General features: G+C 34.4%; 1 protein-coding gene across 2 annotated transcripts; it reads left to right on the plus strand.

The window, feature by feature from the left end:
- The first annotated feature begins 2,403 nt into the window (after positions 1 to 2,403).
- C4H8orf89 (chromosome 4 C8orf89 homolog) lies at positions 2,404 to 12,408 on the plus strand. Of its 2 annotated transcripts, XM_044244462.1 has the most exons (5): positions 2,404 to 2,560; positions 4,174 to 4,321; positions 7,548 to 7,603; positions 9,952 to 9,987; positions 12,169 to 12,408. In XM_044244462.1, exons 1-5 carry the CDS (start codon positions 2,434 to 2,436, stop codon positions 12,315 to 12,317), a joined length of 516 nt encoding a protein of 171 aa, XP_044100397.1. In that variant the 5' UTR covers positions 2,404 to 2,433; the 3' UTR covers positions 12,318 to 12,408. The 2 variants fall into 2 exon arrangements, with proteins under 2 accessions (XP_044100397.1, XP_044100398.1); XM_044244463.1 differs by lacking the exons at positions 7,548 to 7,603; positions 9,952 to 9,987; positions 12,169 to 12,408 and adding an exon at positions 5,580 to 5,614.
- Positions 12,409 to 14,040: the final 1,632 nt, after the last annotated feature.

The following is a 14,040-nucleotide window of genomic DNA, read 5'->3' on the forward strand; positions in this document are numbered from 1 at the left end:
GAACTGGAACAAACAATCCTAAAATTTGTGTGGAGCCACAAAGATTCCAAATACAATCTTGAAAAGAAAAGAAAAGAAAAAAGAAAAGCTGGAGGCATCATGATTCCAGATTTCAAGCCATATTACAAAACTGTAGTCATCAAGACAGTATGGTACTGGCACAAATACAGATGCATAAATCAATGGAACAGAATAGAAAACCCAGTAATGGATCCACAACTCTATGGTCAACCAATCTTCAACAAAGCAGGAAAGAATATCCAGTGGAAAAAAGTCTCTTCAACAAATGGTGTTGGGAAAACTGGAGAGCAACATACCATTGAAACTGGACCACTTCCTTACAGCATACACAAAAATAAATTTAAAATAGATGAAAGACCTAAGTGTGAGACAGGAAACCTCAAAATCCTAGGAGAACACAGGCAGTAACCTCTTTGGCCTTGGCCAGAGCATCTTTTCATATACATATTGGCCATTTGTATGTCTTTGGAGAAATGTCTACTCAAGTCCTTAAACCTATTTCTAAACCATATTATTAGGGGTTTTGTTTTGTTCTGTTTTGTTTTTTGGCTTTGGGATTATATATTTTGGATATTAACCCCTTATCAGATATATGATTTGCAAATATTTTTCCCAGACTAGAGGTTTCCTTTTCACTCTACTGATCGTTTTTCTTTGCTGTGCAGAAGCTTTTTAGTTTGATGCAGGTCCTACTTGTTATTTTTGCTTTTGTTTCCTGTGCTTTTGGCATCATATCCATAAAATCATTGCAAGACCAATGTCATGAAGTTTTGCTCCCTATGTTTTCTTATAGGAGTTTTACAGTTTTAAGTCTTAGGTTTAAGTCTTTAATCCATTTTGAGTTGATTTTTGTGTATGGTGTAAGATAGGGCTCAGTTTCATTCTTTCACATGTGGATATCTAGTTTTTCCAATGCTGTTTGTTAAAAGAGACTATCCTTGCCCTCTTGTGTACTCCTTGGCATCCTTGTCAAAAACCAGTTGACTGTGTATATGTTGATTTATTTCTGGATTCTATTCTTCCAGTGGCTTATAGTCTGTTTTTATACTATTATTGTATTGTTTTGGTTACCTTAGCTTTGTGATATATTTTGAAATTAGCAAGTTTGATACCTCCAGCTTTGATCTTCTTTCTCAAGATTGTTTTGGCTATCTGGGGTCCTTTGTGAGTCCATATGAAATTTTTAATGTTTTTAACTGTTTCTGTATAAAGATGCCATTGGGATTTCAATTGTATTGATCTGTAGTTCATTTTTGGTAGTATGGTTTTCTTGACAAAATTAAGTTTTCTGATTTGTGAACATAGAATGTCTTTCTGCTTGTGTCTTCTTTAATTTTTCATCAGTGTTTTTCAGTGTATAATTTGTTCATTTTTTAGCTAAGTTTATTTCTAAATATTTTCTTCTTTTTGATACTATTGTAATTGGATTGTTTTCCTAATTTCCTTTTCAGATAGTTTATTGAGTGTATAAAAGTACAAGTGATTTTTTTGGTGGAGTCTGTAGGATTTTCTACATATTTAAGATTATGACATCTGTAAACAGGGACAGTTTTACTGTTGCTTTTCCAGTCTGAATTCCATTTCTTTCCTCATTGCTCTGGCTAGGACTTAGAGTTGAATAGAAGTGGTAAGAGTGGTCATCCTTGCCTTATTCCTTATCTTAGAGGAAAACATTTTGATTCTTCACCATTGATTGGGAAGTTAACTGTGGACTTTACATGCCTTTATTATGTTGAGATAATTTCTCTCTATTCCTAGTTTGTTGAGAGGTTTTAATCTCTTTGTCTTTGTCTTTTATCTCTTTGTCTTTATTTCTTTGTCTTTGTTGAGACTGTTGAATTTTATCAAATGCCTTTTCTGTATCCATTGAGATGATCATGTGACTTTTTAATCCTTTATTCTTTTAAAGTGGTATATCACATTAATTTTTCTGTGTTGAACCATCCTTGCCTCCCAGAGATAAGTCCCACTTGGTCATTGTATATAATGGTAATATAATTGAGAGAATCCTAAATGTTTTATTGTCTTGTGCCCCATAACTTGCTGTTGAACTTCAAAATTTTTTATATTGCTAAATATCTGTGCCCTGGGACTTGAAAGAAATAACTTATTAAAATATTTAAAAGAAAAAAACTTTTACTACTAATTTTAGCCATATTATTAAAGGCCACTTACTTGAAAATCACAGGATTATGTATTTACATGTTATAAGTGAACTTTCCATGTAAGTCTATGTTAATATTTAATCTGTATGATGGAAAACAAATCAGAAAAAATACTTATCTCTAAAATATTTTTTTTGTCGGGTTTTTTTATTTTTGGTTGGGTTTTTTTTTTTTTTTTTTTTTGTATTTTGTGTCCTGAATTTGAAGCAGTATCTCACTTTCTTCAGCACTGTTGAAAGAAGAAAAAATGCCAGTCCTGTCTCCAGAAATCAAATTTGATACTTCCAATGTTACCAGAAATTCCTTTGACAGTTGTTTTCTTTTTGAGAGTAGTTGGAGGAAAGCAGTTTTAGAAACACAAAAGATGAAGAAAGGTAAGTTTATTTTTACAATTATTTTACTGAAGAAAGTATAGAAATAGTGGCTTAAACTAACACATATATTTTTTTAAACAGTCAGGAGACATCTTATAATTTTTGTAACATTTATGAAAGGATAATATCCTAAGTTTATGGAAAATAAAAATGGAAGCAAATTAAAATTAATTTATTTAATATAATTCTATAACTCATGAAGAAAACAAATTTTAAGGAACTACTTCTCTTGGCATCAGTGCAGTACTACCTCTGTTGGGTCATATTACTTTTCACAAATTTTGTTTGTTTTTAAGCATCTTGAGTTGATTTTTATGTTTTAAGAAACCCAAATCTTTAACAGCATCTTTTTGTATTTGTAATTTTAACTAGAACTTTATTTTTTTGTGTGAGTTACATGGAAAGTATTTTATATTCTACCCTTGCTCAGTAAAGACTAATTTGATGAATTTTGACATGTATATAAATATATTAATAGGTTAATTTCAGTTTATACTTCTAATTGTATTTCTTGTTTATCCCGAATTCTGCCTTCAGCTTTATAAATAAAGATGTAATTCTTGAAAAGAGTAAAATCCAAACTCCCCAACCCATGTCATCACTCCTGGTTTTGAGTGTGTTGCTCTATTTTTTCCAACTTTTCCACTGTATTCCCATTAAAGATACTCAGAAAACATAAGTTTATCTGTCCTTTTACCTCTAAATTTAATTGCTGAAAAGAGAATTTGTATGTTTTTTGATCAGGAGAAACTTTTTTTTTCCAGAAGAAGAAAAATCAAAGGTAGCAAAATAGCATTTGGAGGATTTAATATAACTCCAGTCCCATTAAATACTATTCTTATTACTATGCTAGACTTCATTTTGTTTTGTTTTTAAATAATTTGACAATCTCTTTTATGTGAGGTCAGTAGAAGAAGAAACCTTGATGCTTCAATGTTAGTGTTTATAGGTTTGCTGTGAAATTTTGCAGAGAGAAAATTACCATTTTTTAAAGATTTCATTTATTTACTTATTTTACACAGAGAGAGAGCAAACAGGGGGGAGCAACAAAGGGAGAAGGAGAGAGGGAGAGGCAGACTCTCCATTGAGCAGGGAGCCCGATGTGGGGCTCTATCCCAGGACCTTGGGATCATGACCTTGAGCTGACAGCAGACACTTAACCACTGAGCCATGCAGGCACCCCTGAAAAAATTAAAATCAGTGCCTGAAAAAAATTCTTTTATGTCTCATTGTTAACTAAATAATCATGTATTTATACCTCTTATTTACATAAAAGCAAGAATGTAGAAAGGTTTAAAGTAGCAGATAATATTGAACTCTTAAAAATGCTTTTAAACTCTATTTCAATGTGAATATCTCTAATATTCTGGAAATTCCAATTATATAAAATAATGAGGGCAGAAGACAGGGACAACTGTAGGAGCTCTGTGAACCTGCCCTTTTTCTTTATTCTACTTCTTGGGAAAGATATTAGATAAAGGACAGTAGCTTTATTTTCTCTCCTTAATTACTGATTGAGTATATTGTATTATGCATTTTAGTATGTAGTAAAAGAAGTTATATACATTTCATCAAGAAATAATACCATTAATTATGATACCATTTTTAATTAGAATATACCTTTGGTCTAGAAGAGTTCAAAGAATGTGTTAAGATGCCCTATTTACCAGGACTGCAGAGTTGCCCAAAAAGTGTAAGTTCAACTCCACTGGAAGTTCGTCAGAGACTGCGGCAGGCTGATCCTGAGATGTGTCCAGTCAGGTAGACCATTGCTATTCAGTTCTCTTGTGTTCCACTCGCATCTGTAGTAATAACTGCTAAATGAAGAGGTTTTCCTGCCTAGTGAGTGGAAGTCTTTCTTGCCCACTGATATTTGTTTCATAAAGGATCTCTTGTTTTAGTCTAGGTAGCAATTTTAGTCAGTTTAACAAGTAAGACGTTTTCTCAGTTTTCAAGGGACATTGCCAGAAAGGACTTAAGGACTTCCTTTAAAAAATATCTATTGCTCTAGTGTAGATTGCCCATGAGAATATCGGAATTTTTAGTAATAAAATTAAATGAAGTCTCTGCAATGTTAACAGGTTTCTGTTTGATGAATATAGTACCTCGGGTTTCGTCTCTAGTTTGAGTGACGTCATGCGAGGGCAGGTTCTAAATGAGATGACAGCCTGAAGAAGACCAGCGCTGACGAGTGGACAAGGGGGCGTCAGCCAGAAAAGTCCCACTCACTTTGAATATTGGCATTTAAAGCCACTATCATAATTACCTTCGTTTTAATAAATTAGGCTGGCTGGCATACCATTAAAAGAAATCCCCTTTCTCCAAAGGGATCTAGAAATTAGTAAGACGGTCTCATATTCGATTTGGTGGCTGCTTTGGTTTATTTATTTATTCATCAGGTATCTAGTGAATATCTAAGACTTACTCAGTTTGGCAGCCTAGAAAAAAAAAAAAAAAAGATGCTGCATCTATAGTAGTCTGAGTTGCTACTTTCCTTAGGGGAAATTTTGTATTTTCATATTTCCTGAGCTTTAAAGTCAGCCAGTTACACACAGCACACAAATATAGGAGTTTTAGAATATATTTTTCCATGGTGTTGTTCTTGTTAATTACTCTTGAAATAAGTTTTGGTCATATGAAATGACACTAAAAATGAAAAGTTATGCATAATTTACTAAATTATGAAAATGTGTAAGAACTTTGCAAAAAATTTGGAACAAAAAAAGATAAACAGTATTTTGATAATTTACCCATTGTAACATATCGACTTTTCTTGTTAGGTGTTTGCTCTCTTCTTTTCTTCTTCATTTTTGTGGACTTTTGTTTTCTCTATGATCTTAGTGTACTTACGATTTTTTATTTTGCCTTTTTAACTTATTATTACACATACTCATTTTTTCATGTCACTGCATGATCTTCAAACAGTCTTTACTGGCTACATTGTATCTCATTAATGGATCCATAGTTTGTTTAATCATTCCCTATCATTTTTAAAAAATTTTATTTATTTCTTTGACAGGGAGAGAGATCACAAGTAGGCAGAGAGGCAGGCAGAGAGAGAGGGGGAAGCAGGCTCTTGGCCAAGCAGAGAGCCCAACGCAGGCCTCGATTCCAGGACCCTGAGATCATGACCCGAGCCAACGGCAGAGGCCCAACCCACTGAGCCACCCAGGTGCCCCCAAACTATTCCCTATCATTTTAAATATTATCTGAGGACAGATTTCCAAGCTGTTAAAATATGAAAAGCAAAATTACTCTTTCTTCCACAAGATTATAATGAAATAAGGCAGAATCAGCAATGGTGGAAGAGAGCGAGCGAGTTGCTAGTGGAATAAATGGTAACCGGTAAAGAGGAGGGATGGATGGCAGGGATGTAGAAAGAACAGAGACACCTGGAAACACAGTATAAAACCTACTTAAGGACAGAGACTTTCCATCCTTACTGAGACCCCCGTGTCCCCAACCTTTATCTGACCCTTGTCATTCTCATTGGGAGTCTCAGGACCCTTTGAGGAGGGTGTAGGGCCAAGTCTGGCGTACATTTGTCTCAGTATAGAGCAGTCTTGTTGCGCTTCTGTCGGTGCACATGCTCATCTGTAAGAAACTGGAAACCCAGAAAGCTCCCTCTGAATTAGCCCAACTACCAAAGTCTTCCTTTGGCTTCCTACTGTTTTCATTGTTTCATTTTTCTTTCATTTGCAATTTGGCTGTTTGTGAAATGATTCCTCGCCATTTTACATTGACTTGAGTGTGAATTTGCCTAACCAAGGAAGGATAATTTGAATACATTAAATTCATGTTATGACAAGTGCTGTTCGTATACAAAGTGGAAGAGTGGTGGCTATGTGCCATAATGTTTATGAAGTGCTTGGCCAACATAAATGTTAGTTCTTTTCCTTGTCTTTGAAACAAGTGTCTTTATTTTAGCCAGTCTAGTGAGAACATGTCGAGTTGCATGCAAGTGTTTTATTCTCCTCTGCATATTGCACAGTGCCCCGTGAACGAAAAGCCGTGGCATAGCAGGGAAGTAACACATTTTTGTTCGTCTTGTGTACAACCCCTTCCCACCTTTTTTCCTTCCATATGTGAATATTTGTTTTTAAAATGCTGATTTTTTTTTAAAATTTTTAAAGATTTTGTATTTATTTACTTGACAGAGAGAGAGCACAAGCATGGGGAGTGGCAGGGAAAGGGAGAGGGAGAAACAGGCTCCCCACAAAGCAGAGGGAATTCAATGTGGGGCTGGATCCCAGGAGCCTGGGATCATGACCTGAGCTGAAAGTAGACACTGAACCAACTGAGCCACCCAGGCACCCCTCAAATTTCTTTAATTATAATCATACACTTTAAATGACTCTCAAGGCACACTCTGGTAATGTAACTGATAGTAGTAAACCTAGAGGTGAAGGGCATTTAAAAGTTTTGGCTGACTTCTAAAGTTTAATATAGTTACAGGAAATTTGCAGTTCTTATGGATTATCTCACCTACGGCAGGTTCAGTGGTGACATACTTCCTCTAATAACCCACTTGTTATGTAGGTCTCTTCCCAGTAGGAACAAAAGTTAATTAAGATAAAATACAGATTGTGCTGATTAACAAATAAAAGGTACACAAATAAGCAATAGTTAGTATCAGCCTGTCTACATACCTTTTTAATTTAATCTTGATTCCCTTCCTCTTAGCATTCCCTGAATTATACTTGGAGAAAGTTAAGATAAAGATAAATATGGGGAAAATTAGGCATTACACTTATCTACAAGTAAAATTTATTAGCAAAACCTAAGATGTTGAGTTGTTCCTATCTGCTTCTGATTGGATCAGTTATGGTGGAATGAGTTCACTTTCTTTAATGTTTATTTACTTTTCATGTGATGTCCTTCGCAAAGTGAGTTTTGCTGAAGGCAGCTTCTTGTCTCTTATTGTATTTTATAATTAATCTCTCCTGGATTTACATAAAGGTGATTTTATGATAATATGTAATTTTAGGATAAGGAAGACTAAGGAGGCCCGCACTGTGGTACCACTTCAGGAGAAACCAAAGGGTAAGTTGGCACATTTTCTTCTCTTGCCACATGTCTTATTAGGTTGTCCCATACTTACTCATTTTAACTTCCTTTCTTTCCCCTGGTTTAATTGCTTTGTTCTTTTTAATGCTTTTTTAAGCTTTGTTTATCTTATAAACATAGTGGATGTTTATATACACACCTTTATTATCTCAGGACCTTGGGATAGGCCCTCATCATCTCTCATGTGGGCCATTGCATGGTCTGCATGCTAGTCTTACTTTGAGTTTCTGACCTTTGAAATTTTTCAAAGCTGTGGCAGCTTGAGGCTGAGATGCTGAGTATAGCTTAGGATGGAGCTTGATGGTGCCACTCTCACTGGTCAGGACACATGCTACGTCTATAATGGCTCACTGAAAAACAAACACTGAACACTATTTTCAGCTTTTACCTTTCTAAAATCAAAGTGAAAAAACTCTATTGGATTTCTTGGCAGTTAGCAAAGACAGGTGCTATTGTAGATCTTTCATAGAAGTAAAATGGCTTAACATGAACTTTTGAAAAGCTGGGATACCTGTATTATACAGCAGTAAAAAAGGAAATCTGCTGTCTGTGACAATATGGTTAAACCCACAGGGCATTATGCTTAGTGAAATAAGCCAGACAGAGAAAGACAAATGCTTCATGGAACTTTGTTCCTAATGGACTCAATCACTTATATGCAAAATCTTAAAAAAATAAAAATAAAGTCAAACATACAGAATAGAATGGTGGTTACCACAGTCTTAAGTGGGGCAAATGGGGAGATGATGGTACAAAATTACAGTTCTAAGATAAATAAGTTCTGGGGATCCAATGTACAGCATGGTGACTATAGTTAATAATAGTAAATTATATACTGAAATCTGCTAAGAGAGCAAGTGTCAAGTGTTCTTGTCTTCCCAGATGAGAACCAGTTACTTTCCCAGAAAAAGTAACTATGTGAGGTGGTAGATGTGTTAATTAACTTAATTGCAGTAATCACTTCACAGTATATATGTATATCAGGTCATCTTGTTGTAAACCATAAATATACACAATTTTTATTTGTGAAATGTACTGCAATGAAGTTGGGGAGAAATGGAAGGCAACAGATGAAAGGATTTGTAAAATGAAAGATCATTAGAAAATACCCAATTAAAGTGGAGGAAGAAAAAAGATAATATATATAGAAGACAGTGTGCAAGTCATTATGTGACAAGATAAACCTTCTTTACACATGCATAATTATAATTCCAGAATGAAAAGTTTAGGACAGAAACAATATTTACATACTGACTGATAAGTTCCCAATTTTGATGAAAAATAAAAAAACCAAGGATTCAAGAAGTTCTTTGAGTCCTCAGCAGGATAGAAACAAAGAAAACCACAGCTAGGCACATCATAATAAAAAGACTAAGTTAAAAAAAAAACAAAAACAAAACAAGAAAACAGAGAAGATATGTTACCTTCAAGGGTGCACTGGTAAGATATACAACTGACTTTTTAAATGTAGACAATGGAAGCAAGAAGACAGTGGAATAGCATTTTCAAGGGTTAAAATAGATAACTGCCATCTTGAATTGGATACCCAGTGAAAATACCCTTAAAATTAAAGGTGAAACAAATACATTTTCATTCAAATAGAAGTTGAGAGAATTTATTGTCTGCAGAACTTCACTAAAAATATTAAGGAAGAAGTGGTACAAAAAGGAAATACAACTGCTAAAGAATGAGAAGCAGTAGCAGTAGTATTATGAAGTTTAAAATCTATGTAGAGATAAAATACTTGACAATAATAGCACAGAGGTAGGATGGGGTCTATGTGGAGTTAAAATGTTGTAAGATACTCCCATTATCTGAAAAATGGTAGAATAACTAATTTAAAGTAGATTGTAATGTGTCAAAGAGACACATGATAATCTGTATGATAACCAGTAAAAGTATAATAAAATAATACAAGTAACAAGCTAATATAGAGGGGAAATATAAAATGAGAAAATACTTGATCATTTCAAAAGAGGACAAGAAAGGAGGAAAAAAGAAACATAAAGCATATAGGACAAATAGAAAACAATTAGCAAGATTAAAGATTCAAAATTAAACAAAACAACAATTACATTATATGTAAACAGACTAAATATTTCAATGAAAAAAACAAAGTATCAGACTGAGAAAAATATATGTTGCTTGCAAGAGGCATACCTTAAATTTAAGGGCAAGAAAGATCAAAAGTGCGAGGTGGGAAAAATACTAATCATGCAAACATTATTTTAAAAAAAGATTGTGTTGGTACACTAACATCAAACAAAATAGACAACAAAGCAAGAATTATTACTTTAATATTGATTCAACTGTTTTAATTTTAGGATTTTTAAGGCATTCTAATTCTTCAATCAACTTTGGTAAGTTATATTTTCTAAAATTTTTTGCATTTTGTCTGAGTTTTCAGATATATTGACATAAAGTTGAGTTTTTGTTTAATCTGTACTTCTATCTCTCTTCCTTCTTTTTGAAGTTTTTATTTCCGTGTAATTCCATGTAATCAGTCTTTTCACTTATTTTTTAAAGGTTTTGTTTATTTGTCAGAGAAACAGACAGAGACAGCATAAGCAAGGGTAGGGGCAGAGGGAAAAGGAGAAGCAGACTCCCTGCTGAGCAGGGAACCTGACCTGAGACCATGACCTGAGCCAAAGGCAGACACTCAACCAACTGAGCTACCCAGGCATCCACCCCCCACTTTTTTTTTTAAAGATTTTATTTTTAAGTAATCTCTACACCCAGTTACCCAATGTGGGGCTTATACTCACAACCCTGAGATCAAGAGTCACACGCTCTACGTGTCCCTCTTCTTTTAATGTTATTTATTTGTGCTTTCTGTGTTTTATTCTTGATTAATCTCACAAGAGACTGTTCTTTATCATTCTCTTCAATGAAGAACTCATCTTCTAAAATATATTTCTTAATGTAAATTTGTTTTCTATTTCATTGATTTCTTCTCTTTCCTATATTATTTTTCTTCTCCTATGTTCTTTGGGTGTATTATTTTCCTAATGTGTATCTTATACCTGAAATTTTAATTTTCAAACCTTCTTTTCTAACATAGAAATTTGAGGTATAAACCTGTCTATGTATAACTTCTGCTGTATCACACAAGTTTTGTAATATTTTCTTTATAATTTAGTTATAAATATTTTAATGCTTATTTTGATTTCTTTTTTGACTGATGAGCAATCTAGAATGTGTTGTTTAAATTTCTATTTGAGAGTTTTAAATTTATCTTATTGTTAACAACTTCCAACTTAATTGCATTGGCTTATATGAAGTTTTGAAAATTTTTGAAGTTTTTTGACATTTGCTTAATACCTAGAATCCAGTTTATTTGTAGCCAGAGAGTTTTTCTAACTGTCAGTTTCATTATACCATGAACAACAGGTATTCCTATCATATTCTTCCCCTCCAACCTCCCTCTTTCTCTGAACTTCCTACTTATGTTATATACTCAAGTAACAAAACAAACCAAAAATAACCACACTAGAGAATTTTAGATAGCTTTTTTGACACTTCACCATTTGAAATTAAATAATATTTTAAAACAGTTTGAATCAGTATATTATTTTCAAAGTTTTATATGTTTTGAAATAGAAGTATTTATTCATCTTTACATATTTAGGGCAATATGTAGTGATTGCATGGTAAGTTTGAACTTGATGAATCTGAATTCAAATCCTTTGCCCTTGGGCAAGTTTTTTAACGCCATTAAATCTTCTTTTTATATCTGTGATCCAAGATAGTATTAGTTACCTACTTCATAGTGTTGTGTGGCTGGAATAAATGTAAGTACTTGACACAAAGAGATCATTTGATATATCTCTTCTTATTATTACTACCACTCCATAATAGAAACTTGAGTAATGCTGTTCAGTTAATGAATGATTCATTTTCCTTTACAATTTTACTATTTTACTAAACTTAGCATTTATGAGAAATGGTATATTTGGAGAAAATAACTTGATGAGCATGCAAGGTATAAAACAAGTTAATTATTTATGGAGACTGTATCTTTTGCTTTGGAATAAATTTCACAGCCATCCCATGTTTTAAAAAGTATGTTATAGACTCAGATTGAATTTTATATAATTAAATACAAACAGCATAGTTTTTTAGCTACATTTAAAAAAATATTTGTTTATTTGAGGGAGATCATGAGAGGGGGAAGAACCAGAGAGGGAGAGGAAGAGAGAATCTCAAGCAGACCCACTCCCACACCCTGCTGAGTGGAGCCCTATGCAGGGGTCAATCCCTTGACGCTGAGATCATGTTCTGAACCAAATCAATAGTCAGACGCCCAACTGACTGAGCCACCCAGGCATCCCTAGTTAAATAGTTTTGAGATGACTTGATATCACGTTACTTTAGAAAGTAAATACTTTCTATTTTTACTTCAACAAATGTGATATATCAAGAACTAGCAGTGTTTAATGGTCATTTGAGGAAGAGAGATTTTGTTTGCCTCTATTTTAGAGAATATCGTTTAGAAAATATTATGTGCTTAACTTTAATAGATGATTTATTTTTCTTCACAGGTTCTGGCTTCAGTGATCCTCTTGCTGGAGCATCATCTCAATACTTACAGAGACTTTCCAAAATGGCCATATTGGAATATGATACCATTCGTCAAGAAACTACTAGAAAATCCAAAAAGAGCAAGAAACGAGACCTGCGAGACTGCTGATAAGTATCACATCACATGCGATGCTTTCTTCGCTGATGTCTAAGGTTTATATATTTTTTCCTTTCTTTTTCTTTTTTCGATATGTGGTATGATGTGCAATGATTTACATAAAAATGGAAATGTAAATAAGAAATAAATATTTTATGTAATATACAGAATCATTTGCTTTTCATTAACAGCTACAAAAAGACATTTAAGTTATGGTTTGGGGGGACATGACCTGAAAGAAATTACATTCCATGAATTTTATATACATTGACTATATCCTTCGATTCAATTTGATACATGTGTTTTGAGTGCCTGTCTGTACAGTGAATGACATTGCTAGCTGCTGCAGAAGATTCAAGACAGAGTGAATCATTATTGGGATTAAGGATGTCCGATACGAATCCCTCCTTTTCCCTGCTTGAGTTTGAAAACAGTTGTGAGAGAAGTATTCGAGCAGATGAAAATATTAGCTTTGTTTGCTGCTAAAACCTGGAAGGAATATCCTATCTTAGATATGTGGCAACAGTGGGGCTCCTAATCCTGAACTTCAGAATTGGACAAATGTACACATTCAAGCATTATTGACAAGCTCACCCACCACATCAGGGCTTTTTCTGCCAAGTAGGGCAAGGCATTTCCACTGTGTGGACAGGCTGAACCCTGAGGGGAGAGATGGAGACTTGCTCCATCTCTAGGGAGGAGGAAGGAAGGTCTAGGTCAAGAGAAAAACCCTACCTTCAGAAAACCTTGAGGAGTGGGGGATACACATCCATTATACACGTCCCTCAGATATGGGAAGAAATCAAGGATACCCTTACTGATCCAGTGAAGAGTCAGATACAGGCCATAAGAGAAAAGAACTACAAAGTGTTACAGAGCTTCAAAATCAGGGCAGTAGCATCCAGTGGGGTGGTCAGAGAAAGCTTCACAGAAGGTAACAGTGTTTGAAATGAACTTTAAAGACAGGAAAGATGGAGGGAGAGAGCATTTCTAGAAAGATGGAATAACATAAGCAAAGATATGCTCTGCATTTGGGAATGATACATTTGATGGGGACACTAGGTAGTATAGGGGAAGTGTCATCAATTCACATGGTTATAGGCACCCAGCCAGGACCAGATCGAGAGGTAGAGCACCAATCAGATAAAGGCTGTGGTGAACCAGGGCATGTTTCTCCATTTAAGAGGCCACTCCCACCTAGCTTTGTGCCATGTGGCAATGTGTAAATGTGAGCCACTAAGTGAAATAAGCAACTAACTCCATATGTATAAAAGTATCTGTGGGTTGAAGAAAATTACACGGGCAAACTAGATCTGCCTTTGTGGGGCCATTCATTTATGCACTCTCAGGGTCAAAAGAATTGAGGGTGATACAGCTCAAAAGATAACCTGGTGACGCCTAGTAGGAAACCTCAGATGCCAAGCCTGAGTTTGTATTTGCTCTGTTTCACAATGGCAGATTTTGAGAATGAAAGCAAATTATTGCATTTGTGATTTAGGAAGGTTCATGCAAGTTATAACCTGAAGGCCAGGTTATAATGGAAGAGGGCTAGAGGTAGGGAAAGCATTTAGGATGTTGTTATAAAACTTGAGATGAGACTTTGTCAGTAGAAAGGTAGAAATGGGAATGGGAAGGAGAGACTAGATAATTAAGATGTTGTGGCAAAGGACTTCAAATTAACCGGTTAGTATAGGGTATCAGGAGAGGAAGAGCCAAAAACAGTTCATTTCTAATT

Source organism: Neovison vison, chromosome 4, assembly GCF_020171115.1.
Source record: "Neovison vison isolate M4711 chromosome 4, ASM_NN_V1, whole genome shotgun sequence".
Lineage (NCBI taxonomy): Eukaryota > Metazoa > Chordata > Mammalia > Carnivora > Mustelidae > Neogale > Neogale vison.

Coding starts and splice junctions, on each gene's coding strand:
- C4H8orf89 (XM_044244462.1), top strand. CDS start 2,434: ATGCCAGTCCTGTCTCCAGAAATCAAATTTGATACTTCCAATGTTACC. Junction 2,561..4,173: donor AACACAAAAGATGAAGAAAG/GTAAGTTTATTT, acceptor ATTTTTAATTAG/AATATACCTTTGGTCTAGAA. Junction 4,322..7,547: donor CCTGAGATGTGTCCAGTCAG/GTAGACCATTGC, acceptor ATGTAATTTTAG/GATAAGGAAGACTAAGGAGG.